A 19,500-nucleotide genomic window follows, 5' to 3' on the forward strand; every position below is an offset into this window, starting at 1 on the left:
CTTCACTAAAGGACTCAGCCATCTCCCCTCTGGTCTTCACTCTCTCCCTCTCCCTTTGTGAAGCAGGAACTTCCTAAAGTCAGCTGTTTCATACCCTCCCCTCTGACAGTTACTGACATCACCCATGTGTCAGGGACTAGGGATAGTGTTGAAAACAGATTCATTTTCTTCATGGGACTTAAGAATACAACGAAGATGCTAGATATCTAAGTATTTCATAAGAGAACAGTGTGGAAATGAAGGGATATAAAGGATGCAGCAGACACACAGCAGAGAATACAAAGCTCAGAGCACAGATGCAGACTCAGGAGCACTCAGGAGCTGAAAACATGAGCGGCAGCGTCACAAAGACTTGGTTTCACCACTTAGCAGATAATAATTCAGGCAAGTTACTTAGTCGAACATCTTTCTTTATAAAATAAGGTAATGATACCTTATTAAGACCATAATAAGGATAAAAAAACACATGACCTGTAGAAAGTAATTAGTGCTAAACTCTTAACTTGTAGAAAGTGTTAAACCAATAGCATTGTGAAAATACAAGAGTACCCTGATCAGAAGGGAAAATAAGATAAAATAAAAAATAAAGGTCTCCTTTCAAGTAACCCACTAATAAGATTAAAATGAAGCAAAGTTCGTGGCACTAAAAGTACTTTTCACTCAGATGTGCACTGTAAAATGTCCTCATTTGACTAAGATAACTAAATGTATAAACTTTTAAGCTTAAAATAAAAAGTTTTAGTTAATGGACAAATCACTTAATTCTAAGCACAAACATCAAGGGGAAAATTTTTAAATATATATAAATATGTATATGTTACACACATGCATACACGTATCCTGTGTAACTTCTGACAGATTCAAACAGAAGACTGGCCCAAATAAACCAATTCCATCACCAGCATTTTTCAGTGTAACTACCAGCAATGTACCAACCCTCCTGACTCTGCTGCCCGTAATGGAATTAATTAGCATCACTTTATTGTCCAACACACCAACACTTGGTGTATTTCACAATAACAAACCGAAAAATAAAACTCAAGCATCAGAAGATGCCAAAAAATAGATTTATACTCCTCTTAGTTCTGATTTAATAATTCAAAATCCAGTAAAAAATATTTCTATTATAGCAGAAGAAAGTGTTTGTGATAATTAGGGGTGCAGATAAATATGCCCACACTTTACACTCCTAGCTCAAGTACAATTCACCTATCTTTTCACATATCCTAATCAACTAATGCCTCCCAAGAATCTGAGAAAGCTTGCATTTCTTTTATTTCCAGTTACTATTGACCACAGTCATTACAGTAAGATTTAAATCACTTGCCTTATATAAATGGCTTCACTCCTACAGCCATATTAATTTTTCTTCAGTATTCCATGGGAAGAAAAGATTCTTTTCAAAGAAGTATTCTCCTGTAAGTAATGTCCTGAGCACATACATAGCATGTTTGTCCAAGAACATTAAAGAATGTACTCTACATTCTAACTGTGAACAGGCTTTTCTAGAAATGCAAATTTTGCTGTCAATACTTACACAATAGACTACAGTACATAAGCACTGTTCATGCTCTATTCATCATTCTGTTGAAAGTTTTATTAAAAATAAATAAAAGGCCTGCACTGTGTATAAAGCACTTGGGATACAAAAGACCTATTGTCAGAATATTTGTAGGATCTCCAAAACAGAAAAACGACTCCCCAAACAAATTAATTACAAATTATAGTAATTATTTTTTTAAATGGTACACCAGAAACCTGAGTTTTTTTTTGTTTTTTTTTTTTACTTAACCAACCCATAGTTTAAAAGAGGTGGCACAGTGATCTTATCATCATGGCATCTGATTAACAAAGATGAGACTACATTCTGTATTCTTCAGAGAAACAAAGGGAATTTGAGCTCTGAGACAGCTGGTGCAAGTTGACATCTGGAAAATCTCTAGGTTCTAAGGTACATGCAACCTTGGTTATAGTTTAATTTTTATTATTTTAGTTTCAGATCTACCGACTACATTTTCCTAACTAAAAGATAGGACATATTATTTGGTAATGCAAGAGAAAGTACGAAAAACCAGGTTGCATAGAAAATAGTTTACATACATCTTTTTTTCTACAGAGTACAGTTTCTTCAAAGATCGTATCTGGAAATATAAATAAATAGGTGAAAGCCAAAGTATTCTAGCCAAAAGGAATGTGCCCATGGAGGATGGGGTAAGAACTGGAGAGCAGAAGGGACCAGAAGTTCCAACACCCTCAACAACTGCTTTTTAAAGAGTTTCTCAGAACCCCTTCAAAAATCCTGATTCAAACTCTGATGAGAGTAGAAATTAAAACTCACATGGTTTCATACAAAGCCTAGAGAGGGAAAGCTACGTATAGATCAGTTTAGCTGAGAAAGATTATTGGAAAGCTGGTAAGATTATTAGAGCTCAAAGCACACTACACAGATACTGCATTTCCTTTTAGAAACAAACAGTTCCATCCAAATTGAAGTATCAGGGCAGAAACACTGCAAAGAGGAGAGTTGACCTATTCTGTAAATGCTTGCTCAACACTTTTACCGGAACAAGTACAGAAAATACATGGGGAATTCACACACTGATAAATGACCTTGCATGTAATTTTCTCATTCCATCATGCAAATATAATTCATTATTAAAACTCTGAAGTCACGCATCTATTCTTCAAGTTATCTAGACGGACATTTTTGCTTTTCCAAATCAGAGAAAAACAAATTATTACTATTAATTGGTCACAACCCCATCAACATGAGATACAAGTTTTCTGCAAAAACTTCAGTAATATAAGTGAAGTTAACATAGGTGTTTTGTTTTGTTCTGCAGTCACTGAAACATTTTGTAGGAAAATAAGATCATTCAATGTCTCTTTCTCTTCCTAGCTTGGAATAGTTAAATTAAAAATCTAGTGTACTGGCATCATTCAGTGATTTATCCTCCCTTAATTTTGAATATTATTCATTATTTACCAGATTAAGCTGGTTGCTTTTTCTTGCTTGTTTTTGCCTTTTCCCCTCTAGCTATATAATGAAGATGAGGAAAACATCTCTCGTAAAATATTTTTAAAGTAATAATACTTAACATTAGCATAGCCCTTTACAAATGTCAAAGAGCTCTCATACATAGTCTCTTTCATACTTATTGCCGACTCTGGAACTAGACTGTCTGGTACTAAATTATGATTCTACCACTCTGTTGTGACCTCGAGGAAGTTACTAAACTCTCTGCGCTTCAGTTTCCCCATCTATAGTGATAATTCTCATACTTCACAGGACTGTTATAAGAATTCAATGACTATACATAAAATACTTAAAACAGTGCCTATGACATAGTACACACTACATAAGCATTAGCTATTTTTTTTTAATTACTGTCATCAAGATAAATCATCATATTCAGGTCTCACAACAATTCTATAAAGACAGTAAGTATCGTTTTACCCTTTTTCCAGATAAAGGAATCAGGCTCAGAGAAATCAAGCCAAGTCACAGTTAAGAAGCAGAATCCAAACTAAAAATACTCAGTCCTAAGAAAGTACCAAGACTTTTCACTACATTAGGTTGTATATATTATATATTACATAGCACAAATTTTTAGCTTACATAGTTCAACATACTTCTAAAGACTATAATTACTACTCTTTTAAACATTTAAACACTCAAATAATTCTATGCAGCACACACTGGTAGCCATGCTAAGAATATACCTTTTATTCAAAATAAACCTTCATCTCTTGCTAAGCATTTTAAGAGTACCAAAAGTGAGTCAGACTTCCAAAGAAAATAATTGGACTGGCTGGACAAGGTAAACCTATCATTAATTTTCCAATATTTAGAGTTTATTTTTAAAAACAAAATGTATACCCCATGAAACTTGAACACATCCATACAATGATTTATGTAGGGCAGGGAAACAGCATGCATTTAGAGTCACAGTTCAAGTTCTAGTTCAATCTCTTCTAAGCAGGGACAATGGACAGTCATTCACTCCTTTGAGCCTCAAGTTACTCAGCTGTCCAATGAGAATCTCCTCACAAGAGATAATGTAGGTGAAACACTTTTCTAACTATAAACTACACCAAAATGTGTTAACATTACCATTAGTTACTTTGATTACATTGAGGAACAATACTGAACATTCATTCACTCACCATTTTTTTCCCCAAAGAAAACTGCTGACAGAAGTCTTGCAATATAGAAGTATCATTCTGAGCACTCTGTGTAATTGTATAAGGTGACAATGTGGACGGACTACCACAGGGAAAGAGAAATTTCTCTGGTAACCCACAAAGTATCTATTCTAGTACCGTGTACTTCAAGGAGACACAGTAAAATCTGAACAGAAGAAATAAGAGAACAGACCATGTCACAAGCATCTGCATACTTTTCTTTCTGATTTTAAACAGTAAATGTTTTTAATCTAATCATAAGAAAACTAAGTGCACATATTATCACCAGAGCAGTAACCATAATACATTACATTTGTGTGATACTTTTACAGTGTTCAAAGCATTTTATACTTATCATTATAGAAATACAATATTACTGTTTGCTCACATGTGTATTTTAATATTTATAAAAATTCCACTGTTAGGCGAGTCCCTTAACTTCAGTGTCTCAACACACACAAAAAATGAAGGATTTACACTGCATAGTAGATAAGACTCCTTTTTAGAACTACCATATGTACAATTTTAAGTCTGTGATTACAAAAAGAGTAAAAAAAGTATTTAATGGGAAGAAAATTTTAAATTACAAAAATACAACTTATTAGAAATGAGTATGTGACTTTAAATGTCCCTTTTTTAAAATCTTACAGTGAAAATATGTTCAAAAATTCCTGGAAAATTGAGTTAACAGCATTTTATAGTTAAACTTTGTAGTTAATTTGAGAATTAAAGAATATTTCAAAGAAAATTGAATAAATACATTTACTAATGTAAGGTTAAAATTCAGTAATTATCATTATACCATATACAATACAAAATACAACACTAAAATTAATTCACATATAGTTCAGAAAACACTTTAGAATATTTTCATACTCAGAGATATTGTGAACATATGAACTATATGATATATGTGAACTATAACAATGGAGTATCATACATACAAATGACTTCAATTATTTAAGGTCTCTGGCTTAGCATATAAACTATCAACTTCTGTACAAAGAAAATAAAACCACTCCTAACAGTATCTTATAGAATCCAAAGGGGGGAAAAAAATTTTAACAGCAACCTGTTTATACTATTTATCAAGCACCTACTATTAGCTACCATCATTCAAAAATGAAATCAGATCCTTCCTTTTCAGAAGCATAAAATTTAAAGACCAAGTAGAGATAGTGCCATGGGTGCGGGGGGGAGAGGGGTTACTCTTTCTGGACTGGACTACCAGGGGCTTTTTCCCACCCAATGATTTCAAAATCAGAACCAGTCATCCATCTGACTGAAGATGAAGAAACAAACAGTTCATGTTCTTCAGTTTTTTTTTTTAGTTGTTTTTTTCAGGTACAGTGATGAACTGCTTATGATTATACACACACACACACAGACACACACACACACACACAAATGGTCTGACCTAACTAAAATCATGCCATGACTTGAAGTCTAGAAGCAGAAGTCAGAAGATCACTTCTGGCACTAAATATTTCTCTGTGACTTTGGAGAAAACACCACCAAACCATTCCTGGCCTTCAAACACTTATGGTGTCTTTGGGTTAAGTTACTAAACTTCTCTAGGTCTATTCCCTCAACTACAAACTTACACAGTTGTACTAGAATCCAAAAATATCTGGATTAGTGGTTCTCACTTTAAGGAGAGATTCCTGGGCCCACTCCCCAGGATTCAGAATGTCTGGTTCAGAACCTAGGAAACTAAATGCTCATCAAGCACCACAAGTGACTGAAATGTGCAGGCGGGCCTCAGGCACACTTGAGAAATTAACTAGCTCATCTTTAACGCCCTATCTGTACAAAAAGATGACATTACTCATTTCAGCACCAAGGTTGTATTCAGGAATTCTAGATCTAGCTCAACATGCAGGACATTATCTATGTTAAGCAAATATTTATACAGAGTAAGAAAGGAAGGAAGGGAGTGGGTGAAGACAGAAGGGAAGGAAGGGAGAGGCTAGCTAGCTTACTGGTCATATTTTTGCCTAAGAAATACAGAACAATAGTAAAATTAAAACTGCATAAAACATACATCAGTGGCTGGAAAGTGAAGACCTCAGTCTCCACACACATACAATTTTAAATACAACATCAGCCCTTGTCAAAGTGCAAAGTCTAGGAAGGAAAAAGCAAAAAATAGTACATGGAAGCCAAAAGAATTTTAATGGGAAATTACTGATGACTAAAAGTTGGTGACTATTTTCCCCAGGTAGAAGAGAACAGAATTTAAGGACCAGAACTTGGATTTGGGACTAAAGTTTGAAGTTATTGGTTACTCATACACATAAATTTCATTTGGGATAATATATGAACTGCAGAAATATTGTTGGCAATATTAACTTCCGTCCATTTTTTATTTCCATTTTCCCATTCACTTACATTATAATTTTTGAGATGTTTTATCTTCACTTCTGATGATCTTCAAATGTCAATGGCTCTTAACACATTAACTGTAAACAAACACAAAGGAACTTAAGGGAATTCAGATATTTAAGGAATCCTACAGTAAAATAGTCTAAAGTACTCTGTAAAGCCTAAAGGGGAGGGACGGGGAGAAAGAGGTTTTGGCATCATGTTTACTCTTTATTAATTTATCTGATATTCAAAATGTAAGCCTGTTCTTCTAACTGAAAGTGATACCATCCTCTTACTATTTAGGCAAAGAAAAAAAAATTATCCTATTTTCCGTTGGAAGAAAAAAACATTCAAAACTAGAGAAAATTCTCTCCAAAGATCAAAATTCTGAACTTAATATCCTGTGCACCTCATCATTCTGCTCAGCAGAAAGTGCAACTGGTCAAGGAAACTCACTTCCCCATCAAGACACCCACCTGACCTGCCTGGGACTGCCCTCTCACTGCTGAACCAAGTTCTGCCCTGGAGCTGGGGCACCAGATCGCCAGGCATGATGAGTTCATTTTGGTACTGAGCCCCTGAAGTTAAACAGAACTTGGGTCCAAATGTCAAACTGCTTTCCCTAATCTGCAGTTTTCTCATCTGTAAAACGTGAATACTAATACTGCTTCTTTCATACAATTAGGAGAATTAAAGGGGAAAATGCATATAAGGAATTTTAGCACTATGCCAAGCACACAGTAAGCACTCAATAAACATTAAGTGCTTTTATTTACATTATTGTGACTATTGATACTACTACTATCGTTTACTAGGACAACTTTCACTTGAAAAGCAAAGTTTATCTCAGGTGTTCATATTTTTAGGTACTGCTTTTGGTTGTAACAGAAGAATATTATCCAGTACCAGTAACAGAGGACATTTATATTGTGTAAAGTTTTATTCTTGACCTTTGCCAGGTGTCCTGGCTCAATTCAAGAAAATTAAGGCTCATGATACTAGCCCATCATGAGTCAAAGTTATTACACCTTTGGCTAACACACAACTTCCTAACAAAGTCTTACTTGAGCAACTACCCACTTGCTAGTTTCAGTATTGCCAATGCTGTTAGAAAGAAGATGGATATGTCTGTTACTCATGCCTATCAAATCCCTTGAGCACAATGAGTCACAGGAGTCTCCCAGAAGAGACTCCTCTACCCTCCTCTATTAATCCCCAATGATTAAACTTCTTATGTTTGACATGACATGCTTAAAATATCAATATTTAAGTTTGGTAACAAAAATGCATAGAACTTTTAGATTGAAGATACAAAAATAAACACAAGATATTGGCAAAAGCATTCATAAATTAACATGGCCCTGAACCGCCTGCTTTCCTTTCCTTATGAAGACCAAATCTTCTCAACTGAAATGAGAGAAAATACCTGAATATAACCTGATGCAGCATTCTGGGAGGATATAAAACACATGGATACATGGCCTCGAAATGAATGCCAAAGTGCAAAGGAATAAGCAGTGTAGGCCACTCCCTCAGACCACCACCGCTTTACCCAACAATTCCTTGAGCTTCTCAAATGAAACAGCACAGCTGGTCACTCTTCATTTGATTTCTATTTGCTTTTCACTTAGTGCCACGGGAATAAATAAATGCATCCTTTTCACTGTATGGTCCTAGATTAAGATTATAAAAATCTAGCCTAAGATAATACACACACAAAAAAGTAAAAAGCTTAAAAAATCAAAAGTTTAGAGGGCTCCAAGATACAGTTCTCATTTTTGGTTTGCTACAATATATTATCTCTCTTTCCAGGCATTTTCCATTGTGATCACTGCAGGCAAATCTAAGAATGTCTCTGGCATAATTAAGTGTTGTACGCTTCAACTGAAAAATATTTTCCTTGCTTTAAGAAGATTTATCTGTATATATGGGAGAAGCTACTGCCTGTCTTCAATACCTATTCTCTCCTAGTCCTTAGACACACATTTCCAACTTTCAGTTTAGAATAAGGCCTCCCAGAAGAGACTGCATAATCTAGCCTCCACTGTGGTAGGTATGGCATGGGACCATGATCTGTCAAACTGGATGTAAACTTAGAAGGTGGTATGTGACTTCAAAAAATGTATCCTTTAAATAGAGGCAACATGCCTTTCTTCTTCCTGTCCTCCTTTTGGACTCAGGAAGATCAGTGGTTAAAGAACTGCAACAGTAATTCTGGCTCTCATGGTAACATTGGAATGTAAGATACAGTAAGTTAGAAAGAGTCTATGTCCTGGATACTTTATATCCATTGTATCAGATCTGTATTAACTATTCCTGGGTTTTATGTGGGGCAAAATAACACAAAATTATCTTTGTTTTATGACAAGTTTTACTTTGGATTTTCTGTTATACTCTGCTAAACCTAAACTTAAAAAAAAAAAAAAAAAATGAAGAAGAAAGAAGAGTTTTCCAAGTAAGTGTATTTAGGTTTTTTGAAGTGTATAGGTTGAAACATTTTAAAATTTTTATTATATAGCATCTGCCCTTATTTAACCTAGACTAAGAATTACTTAAACAGCCCAAGAGTTAATCTCATCCAGTGAAGTCTTTTAAAGAAGGAAAATTCATCAGCAATTACTGCCACAGTACTAAGGTACTTGGCCAGGAGAAGAATTAGAAAACTTGCTCATAAGTGATCTATAGTGATGACAACACTGGTACATATATAGAAACACATTAAGAGGGATACCACAGTTAGTTCTGTGTAATAAAGCTACAGGAAAGGGAATTGAGGTTACTGAGGTTACTATTTTCATTAAAAGGGCATCTTCCCTGTCCCTTTAATTATAACCGCTTTGTATCAATCTTTTCATTTTATATAGTTCCATTTTTAACCTGACTTCCCATGTAAAGCAAGCTTATCACTCCCTATGCACGACTCTCACCTCTCAATAGCTTTAATCCTATCCATTGATTTAACTAAATCATAGAGTAGGCCAAGACATTGCAAGTGCTTTACCAACTCAAAACTAACTTCCTTTAGAAAGAAAATACTCTATACTAATCTGGAGAATTTCCTGAATCACACGCAACCTTTGTCCCTGGTGAGTTTGAATACAATAGCATTAACTGGAAGCTTTCCAAAATAAACTCACTGCTTTCTGAACATCTGTATTTGGGTTATTTCCTTCCCTTGGACATAATCCTTTATTGGTTCAGGTGATAGCCTTCTGGAATTCTTTTTAATAGTTTTAAAAATTGTATGTTACCACTAATGTATCTCACCAAGGACCTATTTTCATAAGCCCCAAAACATACATTCTTGTTTTGGTGTTCTTTTTTGTGGCTAAGAAAGAAAAGCTCTCAGGAAATTTCCTAAAAGCCAAATATAATAAATCCACAAGAGATGGACTTTTACCTTTCATTATGTCAGTGAATATTTTTACAAAAGTGCTCTCAAGTAATGCGCTTGGAGTTACTAAGCAACCATCAGTAAAAGACTCAATAACAGTGGTTCCCAAACTTCAGCATGCATCAGGATCACCTGGCTGTCCTGATAAAATACAAACGCTGGTCTCCACCCCCAAAGCTTTGGATCAGCTACATCTGAGGCAGGGCCAGGAAACCTGTATTTGAACAAATTCCTAAGGGATGCTGATGTTACTGTCTTAGAACTACTGAGCTATATTAATAGAAGACTGATGATGACAGAGTAAGCAGGTAAAAATCCTACACAGGACCCAGTTTCAACTTTAGTATTAACCCGAACACTGTGATCAATAAGTAAGCTCTTTACATGTTCTTCCAGAAAAATATACATAAGTACTGATTAGTTCACAATAATATTGGATCTTATCTAATAGAACCTTAAGGTTCTTTTAGGGTCCTGTTATAATGAAACTCAAAATAAGTAATTTTTAGGCTGTCAAATGTTCAATGTCTGATGCAAGGTGTTAATAATAAGGCCAAGGTTGGAGATACAATGTATTAACTTCACTTTATTCTGTAGCTATAGTCCACTAACCCAGCCAGCTGCCTCAGAAGTCATGCCAAGAGTCAAAAGGAGAACTGGTAAGAATGTGTCATTGGATACAAATCCATCAGCACTACTGAAAAAAACAACCTGAAAGGATACTTCCTACTGGCCTCACTTCTAAGTGACCTTGGGGCTGAAACCAGGAATGAGATCCTCCAGTGAAATGTAGTTTAGAAATCTTAAAAACTCCTACCTCTTCGGGCTATGTGTGTGTGTGTATACAAGCATGCTAAGTTGCTTGACTTGTATCCAACTTTTGGCAACCCTAAGGGCTGCAGCTGGCCAGGCAGCTCTGTCCATGGGATTCTCCAGGCAAGAACACTGGCGTGGGTTGCTATGCCCTCCTCCAGGGGATCTTCCTGACCCAGACATTGAACCTGTGTCTCCTGCGGCTCCTGCATTGCCAGCAGAATATTTACCGCTGAGCCACCAAGAAAGCCCCTTCAGGCTGTAAGTATCATCAAAATTCATAGAAACAGAAATTCACGATCTGCTGTTTTCAAATGATGATAATTTTAAGGAAGACATGCAATTCAAAAATGTAATTAGCTGGAGCTACTTTTTTGATTATATTATGTGCACCTCCTCTTTGATTGTTTCAATCTAAGTTAAATGTAAATATAAGATGTTCATAAATGCTAATGAATTTATACGCTAGAAATCAACTGATAACCAAAAATAATCTGAGACAAACAAATGGTGCCCAGAGAAATTAGAAAATGAGGATATATTAGATGAAAGAAATACAGATTAAATAACTGACAAACTAAATTCGAGAGAAAGAGACCAAAGTAATCAAGACAGATGGAAAATCCAGTAGGCTAAGGAAACAATGTTGTTGAAGACAGAGGAGTGGGCACAGAAAAGATAATGCGGACAATACAAACGCCCAGGGTGTCAAGAGGCTTCACACAAGGGCATCCGTCAGCTTGAACCTGAACTTGTGACTTTACAGGCCACATTTCACTTTGGAAAACCTTTTAATTCTTTGAGTAGAAACAACAAGTAAGACAAGTGTTGAACATTCAGTCAACGTTTCTTTATTCAATCATCTACTGGGTGCCTCTCTGGCACTAGATTTATTAGCATGAATTGTGCACAGTAAAAAATAATCAAAGAAACCCACTTAAGCAGTACATACTCTAACAGTGTACAAACTGAAAGATGGAAAAAAACAGACTAAGAAGCCAGATGATTATCAATACAGTGTTAAATTCTGCTGTATAACTTCTACGGTTCTGAAGCTCACGTCTACCCTAGCTACCGTATCCAGCCCACAGGATTGTTTTATCAATAGTTTGACCACAAAAATCAGAGCAAGGCCATCTGGAATACAGTCAGAAAATCAGTGTGCTGAAATGAATTTTTTCACAACTCTCTCTCTCGGTGGGGCAGGACATGTGTGATGAATGGACAACAGCAGGATATACAAGAGCTGCTGAACAGTTCACTCAAGTAAGCAATACCAAGCAGGACTCACCAAAGAAAATTAGCTTAAGCATGCAACATGACATAATGGCTAATCAGCTGTAGTTGATAGAAACTACTATCTGAATATCATATTAAGAATGAAATTGCTCTTCTGTGAACAAAGATACGGCTTATCATGGCCTACAAGGCAAAGCTAGAAGCAATAGCAATTCTGAGCTGACTACAAATTTATAGATATACATAGACTGTGGATATATAGATATTAAAACTCAACATATGTTTAGTGTGAACCACAGATCCCACAAGAGCCAATCACTCAACCTAAATGGAGTGTGTCATTTTCCAAAAAACAATGGGCAACCACATGGGTTATGGTACTATTTTACAGATTTATATTTTTCCTACTTCCCAGAAGAGTATAAAACATTTTACAAACTAACACATTTAAACATAATATTTAAACTGGCTCCATCTAATAGTAGGAGTATTTGAAGGAATTAAAGATGAATATATTTCCAACTTCAGTTATAAATCTGACTGAAGACTTTTTGCCAAATTGAAGATGCAGCTACATAATTTCCATTTTGAAACAAATAGAAAACATAAGCAAAATTTTCCTTGAAACTAAACTCAGCAGAAATTTGGTAATCTCATGTGCAAATCACAATCTGTAATACACTGAGTAGAATTATTAACTATTATTTTGCAGGAGATATCAAAGTAATTTCACAAGGCAATTTTCCTAACTGAAAATAAGAAAAAGAGAATTTTCTAATTGTATACAATGAAAGTAGAACTACAATTTAAGAATGAGATTTCTGCAAGACTGAGATAATATAGTTCAAACACCAATATTTCACTTAATCATAGGATAATAAAAGTAATAAACTTAATCTGGGTAGGTACCTAACATTGCTGTTGTCACCATAGTTGTCCACCCTCCCTCTGTATTAGAATCACCTGTGATTGACTGTTACCCTAAATTAAATTTAAAATTAAGCTTTCTAACAAGTGTCTACAATCCAGCTATCCTATAATGTTGATTAAAGAGAGTGCCACAAATAGGTGTAATGATTCACAAAATAAGATATGAAAGAATTTAGCAGGATGAATTCTATAGACAATCAATAAACGTTATTTTTCTACTTTCCCAGAGAACAGGAATGAAAACTGGCATTTTCCTGTGAAAGTAGAGCCAGACTTATAATTTTGTCTGGAGAGGATGAAGCCAACGAACTCCAGTCAAAATTCAAGGAATTCTTAACTTTCCCATATTCAAATGTAACCTAATGTTTCATTAATAAGTTAAAATATATACATATAAACTTTGAAGTTGTTGGGCTGCTTCTTTTAGTAAATAAATGTGCTTAACTGGCAAAACTAACCTAGTTATGTGATATAAACATTTAGAGTAATTTCAAAAATTCAAAACAAAGGTTATTATCATTAAGATACAGAACTGACAGATTTTTAAAGCTTAAAGGGACCTTACAGATGCTCTAGATCAACTCTCCCTTCCCCCTGCCTTATTTCAAAAGATGAGAAAATTGCAGACTGAAGAGGTTAAATGAGACAGGCCAAATGACAAACTGAGCCTAGGACTACAGAGCCTGAGCCTCCTGACATCCAGTACTTTCTTTCTAACAAGACTATGCTGCCTCCTGTGGTTCCAAATCCTCCCTTGGATGAGATTATTTCAGTTGTCTCATTTGTTTTCTTTACAATCTATCTATCCTGAGCCATAGTTGCCATTTGTAACTTTCCCATAAAATTGTAATTTTCCAATCTGTTTTGTGAATGATTTTACAGCTGAGTGTAAATCCCCCAGGCTTCTAAATTTCATTGCAGGCAGATTCTTTACCTTCCCAGCCACGAGGGAAGACCTAAATTTCAGAGCAATAAACCTAAAGAGCACCTGAAACAAACTCACACTACTGGTACATAATCAAATGCACAATCACTCTCCAGCATAATTCAATCTACAAATTCAAAAAAAAAAAAAAATTTTTTATTAAGCACCTCTGACAGGCAGGGTCTCTGTTAAACGATGGTGATATGAAAACCAATACGATATGATCCTTGCCCTCAAGTAGCTTATAGTCTAGTAGAGAAGACAATTAAACCAACACTGTGCTTGTTAAAAACACTGTAAAAAGGGTGAGCAGGTTGCTATGAACACATTTAGGAAGAGAATCTAATAAAGAAAGGTGGGATCAGGTAATGACTGACTTTCCAATAAGGTCCTGAACAGCAACAGGAAAAAGAACGGCAGTATCACCCATATTTAGCAGAGTCGAAAACGAATTAAAAGAGAGCAACTCCAATTTATTCACGGGAAAAAAAAAGAAACATGTGCTAGTTTACAGCGGTTTAGTATCTAATAACTAATAACAACTAGACTTTTTCAAAGGAAAAGAACCTGATTTCAGTGTAGCAGTATAACAATACAGGTCTTCCATTATTTCTTAATAAAATTTAAATTACTATTTTGAAATAAAAGGAAAAAAACTGCCTTTGAAACACGTCAAGTTAACATTCACGACAGCTCTGTGGAAAGCTGCATAGTAAAATCCTCCTCAAAATTCCAGGGGGGGAAACCCCAGCTGATACAAGATGGAAACCTGGAGAACCGGTAGGTAGCCCAGGAAGGATGAAAACTACCACTCATTACTCAGGAATAATAACGTTCAGCTGGAAGATTCACGGTGTGGGTACTCTTACTTACATTTTAAAGCAAAGTTGAGGGGAGGGAGGAAGATCAGAATGCAAGGAAACCGTAAAAGAAGTGTGAAGTGACGGGAAAGAGCGGAAAGGGTGGGCAAGAACCCAGAAACCGAAGACTGAAAGACGGATGGAAAAAAGACTGGAGAAGGGTCTCAGAAAAGAGTCGAGAGAGAAAGGCAGGGAGGAGATGGGGGGGAGGGGATAGAGTCGGGGAAGGGCTGTCCAAAAAATGAATTAAGAGGGAAATGAGAGATTAGAGGATGCAGTGGACTGAGGCGTTCTCGACCGCAGATAAAAACACCAGAATACAAAAGGTAAGGCCGATGAAGAACCGCAGAGTTTGAACCTCCTCTTTCCCAGCCTCTAACCCGCAGAGAGGAAGGAAGAAGAGGTTCCCAGCCTGAAAGAAGGAATTCCGGCGCAGCTTCCCAGTCCCGGAGCCCGAGAGGTGGGCACCGTCCAGCGGGTCCCGGGCCCCTCTTCATCCCCCTCGGACGCTCGGCGGGCCCCAGTTACCTGGACAGGGAGTCCACGCTGGGCGGCCGTGCTACTGCTGGCTGGGAGCCAAGGCTCTCGCAACTCGAGCTCTTCTCCATGGCGCGGCGCGGGGGCAGCCGGAGGAAAAGCCTGCGGCGACCTCCGCAGCTGCCCGGCGGGAGGAGCGGAAGGTGGGGTGCGACAGGCTGGGCCCGCGCTCAGGCCCGCGCCGGCCCGGCAGGGAGACCGGAAGCGGCCATGTTCCCCCAGCCTGCACCGCGCGCGGGCGCTGCCGGGAGCCGCAGGAGCCCGCGGCGCCGCCGGGGCGCCCGCCCTGGCGCGCCTCGCAGGCCGTCACCCCGCGCGGCCGCCGGGGGCCGGGGAGCGTGTAACGGCGCCTGAGGGCCGAGGCCCTCTGAGGCCAGCGGGAGGCTGCAGAAGGAGGGGCCGTTTTAAAAATAATAAAGGAAGCAGCGAGTACTACGGACGAGGGTCTGTAAACAAAGACCTTAAGGACGGGGACAATTGTGACGGGAATGTGGGGGTCGGAGGAGAGGACAGAATAATAAAGGATGTGGGCAAACCGTAGGATGAGAGGCAGAGAGACGTGGGGGATGAGGAAGGGAGGACGTGAACACAGGTTCGCGTAAAGGATGAGGCTGTGAGAGGTGAGATGGCGAAATACTCATCAGGTCAAGAGCTGAAAATGATTAAGTAATTGCTCATTAAATCATAATTAAAGCCTACTTTAAAGTTAGTGGATTCAAATCCTGCCTCTCTCAGTTATTTGCAGTGTAATCCAAGGCATGGAACATTAACTTTTTAATCTGTAAAACAGGAAAACCAGCTTCACAGACTAGATGAGTTAATACATGTTAAACACTTAAAACAATGCTTCATACATAGAAAGCCCTCATATGTAAGTAGTATTACTACCCTCTCCATAAGGGTGGTGAGGATGAAATGGACTAGTGTGTATAAGCAGTTTTTAACACAGTTTCAAACATGATAGCTACAGGAGAGGAGGAGGTTGAGAAGCAAGAAGTGATTGGTATGGTAAGAGTAATATGGAAAGTATAAACCAGGTAGGGGAAAAAAATGACTGCTCATCATTCTTGTTTCCCTTGCACCCCCAGCCCAGCATTATAGAAAGGGCACTACAAAAAAATAAAAGCTGAAACTATCAGTCCTGCTGTAACTTGGATTAAACTCTGTGTGGTCTTGAAGTGTGTGAAGGGAAAAAATCACTTTGGCATTAATCCATTGTCCACCCCAAAAGGTATGAAAGAGGAATTGTTGAGGGAACTGTTAAATGTGCAAAAGATTAGATATGAATACCATTGGCTGCAGTGGATATTGGATAGAAGGCAACGGTTTAGCAGTCTTTCCCTGCCCTCTCAAATTCCCCAACAAGGCAGGAAGGGAGTGTAAAGGGATAATCTGTGATAAGAGAACAGGAACTGGGTGAAGGGGAAGTGCTTCTGCTGGTAATTTTCTATTACAGAGGACAAAGGAAGGCCATAGAAAGGATATCATAAAGGAATTTCTCTGGTTGAGACTGAATCACAGTCACCTCATGTATGTGGTATAAAAATATGCAAAGATTATTTCTGTGAAAGAAATCAAGACAATGAGTAGTTTAAAAAAAGCTTCCTTGCTAGGATAAATAGAATTATGTTGATTTAAACTAGATGTAATTTACACTGACAATAACTGATGTCTTTAAGAAAGTCTCAAGGTATAGAAGCAGTGAAATATTAACTTGCAAGTACATTCCTCAGAAGAGCAGCTAACCTAGTTGTGTTCCATATAAGCTATAGTTCATTGTTCAGTCACCAAGTCCTGTCCGACTCCGACACTAAGTCCGGTCCAAGCTGCGACCCCATGGTCTGCAGCTTGCCAGGCTTCTCTGTCCATCACTATCTCACATTCATGTCACATATCATGTCACATATCACAGTCGGTGATGCTATCTAACCATCTCATCCTCTGCCACCTCCTCCTCTTGCCCTCAATCTTTCCCAGCATCAGGGTCTTTTCTATTGAGTTGGCTCTTCACATCAGGTGGCCAAAGTATTGGAGCTTCAACTTCAGTGACTGTCCTTGCAATGAAAATTCAGGATTGATCTCCTTTAGGATTGACTGATCTCCTTGCTGTCCAAGGGATTCTCAAGTGTCTTCTCCAGCACCACAATTGGAAAACATCAGTTTTTTAGTGCTCAGCCTTTTTGATCCACCTCTCATATCAGTACATGACTACTGGAAAAACCATAGCTTTGACTATATGGACCTTTGTTGGCAAAGTGGTGTCTCTGCTTTTTAATACACTGTCTAGGTTTGGCATAGCTTTTCTTCCAAGGAGCAAATGTCTTTTCATTTCATGGCTGTCGTCACCATCCACAGTGATTTTGGAGCCCAAGAAAATAAAATTTTCTACTGTTGTACTTATTACAATGAATGAATATGTATTGAAGCGAAAAGACTTGGCCTTTCTGTTCCATTCTCTAGCTTGGCAGGTACTGGATGGCAACTAATGTTTTTTATTTCTATAATCTGTAAAGAGAGCTTAACTGTACTCCTCTGATAGGCAAAGAGAACAGGTAGTCAGAAACAAGAATAAACATCTACAATGATTCATTAGGGAAAAAAAACTTGCTAATGCTTTTCCATCCCTACCTGTCATCCAAATTGTTGGCTCACTGTCACCTGGTATCCTGACATGGATTTTCCAATCTAAATTTGGTAAAATCCTTGGACGGGACACCCTTGTACTTTCTACTACTCAGTTCATTTTTTCAGTTCAGTTCAGTCACTCAGTTGAGTCCGACTCTTTGCGACCCCATGGACTGCAGCACACCAGGCTTCCCTGTCTATCACCAATTCCCGGAGCTGCTCAAACTATTGTCCATTGAGTCGGTGATGCCATCCAACCATCTCATCCTCTGTCGTCCCCTTCTCCTCCTGCCCTCAATCTTTCCCAGCATCAGGGTCTTTTCAAATGAGTCAGTTCTTTGCATCAGGTAGCCAAACTATTGGAGTTTCAGCTTCAGCATCAGCATCTGAATATTCCAATGAATATTCAGAACTGATTTCCTTTAGGATGGACTGGCTGGATCTCCTTGCAGTCCAAGGGATTCTCAAGAGTCTTTTCCAACACCATAATTCAAAAGCATCAATTCTTCAGTGATCAGTTTTCTTTATAGTCCACCTCTCACATCCATACATGACTACTGGAAAAACCATAGCTTTGACTTGATGGACTTTTTGGCCAAGTAATTTTTAGTAAAGCTCATTTTTAGCACTATGTTAGTAGAGCACTTGAAACCATCTGTGTAATGATGCAGCAATTTGTATTGTGGTCTATTTAGTGATTAATAAAGAACAATAATGTTAAGTGTAGAGACTTTGGAACCAGACAAATTTGAATTGGAATCCTGATTCTGTCACTTGGTGGTTGTGCTGCTGGTTTAGTCGCTAAGTCCTGTCCAACCTTGCGACCCCATGGACTGTAGCCCTCCAGGCTCCTCTGTCCATGGAATTCTGCAGGCAAGAATACTGGAGTGGGTGGCTGGTTCCTTCTCCAGGGGATCTTCCCAACCCAGGAATTGAACCAGGGTCTCCTACATTGCAGGCAGATTCTTTACCAACTGAGCTATGAGGGAAGCCCCCAATTCTGTCACTTATTTGCTCTATAATTTTGATTAAGGTGCTTTGCCTAGACTCAGTTTTCTCATTTCTAAAATAGGAATAAAAATACACATGCAATAGTTTCTTTTCCTGTACACAGTCCGTTGCACAGCAGGGTCAGTAAATGGGTATATTGCTATTATTTGTTGTTCCTATGAACTTACTGCTTTACTTTTAACTTAAATAGTAATACAGTAACTTCTCAGACTGAGCAACAAAGAATACTTTCATCTCAGCTGAAAGTTACATTAGCACTGATTTTTTTCTGACATGTTAATTACTGTGTCATATACCCCCCTCAAAAATCAACTTGATTAGGACTTTCTGCACCTCAGTTTCATCATCTTTTAAAACAACATTTTAGCCTATCTCAGGTTCATTCAGGAACCATCACTATAATCAAATAACAGTCTAGGCTCATCTCTCCTATTAAATGGTTGCCTTGAGACCTTCCCAAAAGTTATTTACTTATTTGAAATCTAGGCGAGTGTTTTTCAAATTACCTGTGAGAATTGCCTGTGTTTTGTTTTTAATTTCAAAGCCACCACCAACAATGGTGTAAATATAAGAAATATAAGCAAAATTCATTACTTGTAAAATATGAGAAAAAT

At 37.6% G+C, this 19,500-nt stretch overlaps 1 protein-coding gene across 6 annotated transcripts in view; it reads right to left on the reverse strand.

Annotated features, from left to right (window-relative positions):
* The window catches only part of MTMR2 (myotubularin related protein 2), a 110,279-nt gene extending 94,771 nt beyond the window's left edge, over positions 1–15,508 (reverse strand). For 3 of the 6 annotated variants that reach the window (XM_027563892.1, XM_027563889.1, XM_027563890.1), the window contains exons 1-2: positions 15,242–15,480; positions 6,577–6,647 (exon numbers count right to left, since the gene is read on the reverse strand). Coding sequence is in view for 2 of the 6 variants with exons in the window: in XM_027563887.1 (XP_027419688.1) it covers positions 15,242–15,321 (80 nt within the window). In the remaining 4 variants the exon portion in view is untranslated. Of the gene's footprint in view, positions 1–4,167; positions 4,352–6,576; positions 6,648–15,241 lie in introns of all 6 variants that reach the window. The other 3 variants (XM_027563888.1, XM_027563893.1, XM_027563887.1) reach the window with 3 other exon arrangements.
* Positions 15,509–19,500: the final 3,992 nt, after the last annotated feature.

This window comes from Bos indicus x Bos taurus, chromosome 15 (assembly GCF_003369695.1).
Source record: "Bos indicus x Bos taurus breed Angus x Brahman F1 hybrid chromosome 15, Bos_hybrid_MaternalHap_v2.0, whole genome shotgun sequence".
In the NCBI taxonomy this organism is placed as follows: domain Eukaryota; kingdom Metazoa; phylum Chordata; class Mammalia; order Artiodactyla; family Bovidae; genus Bos; species Bos indicus x Bos taurus.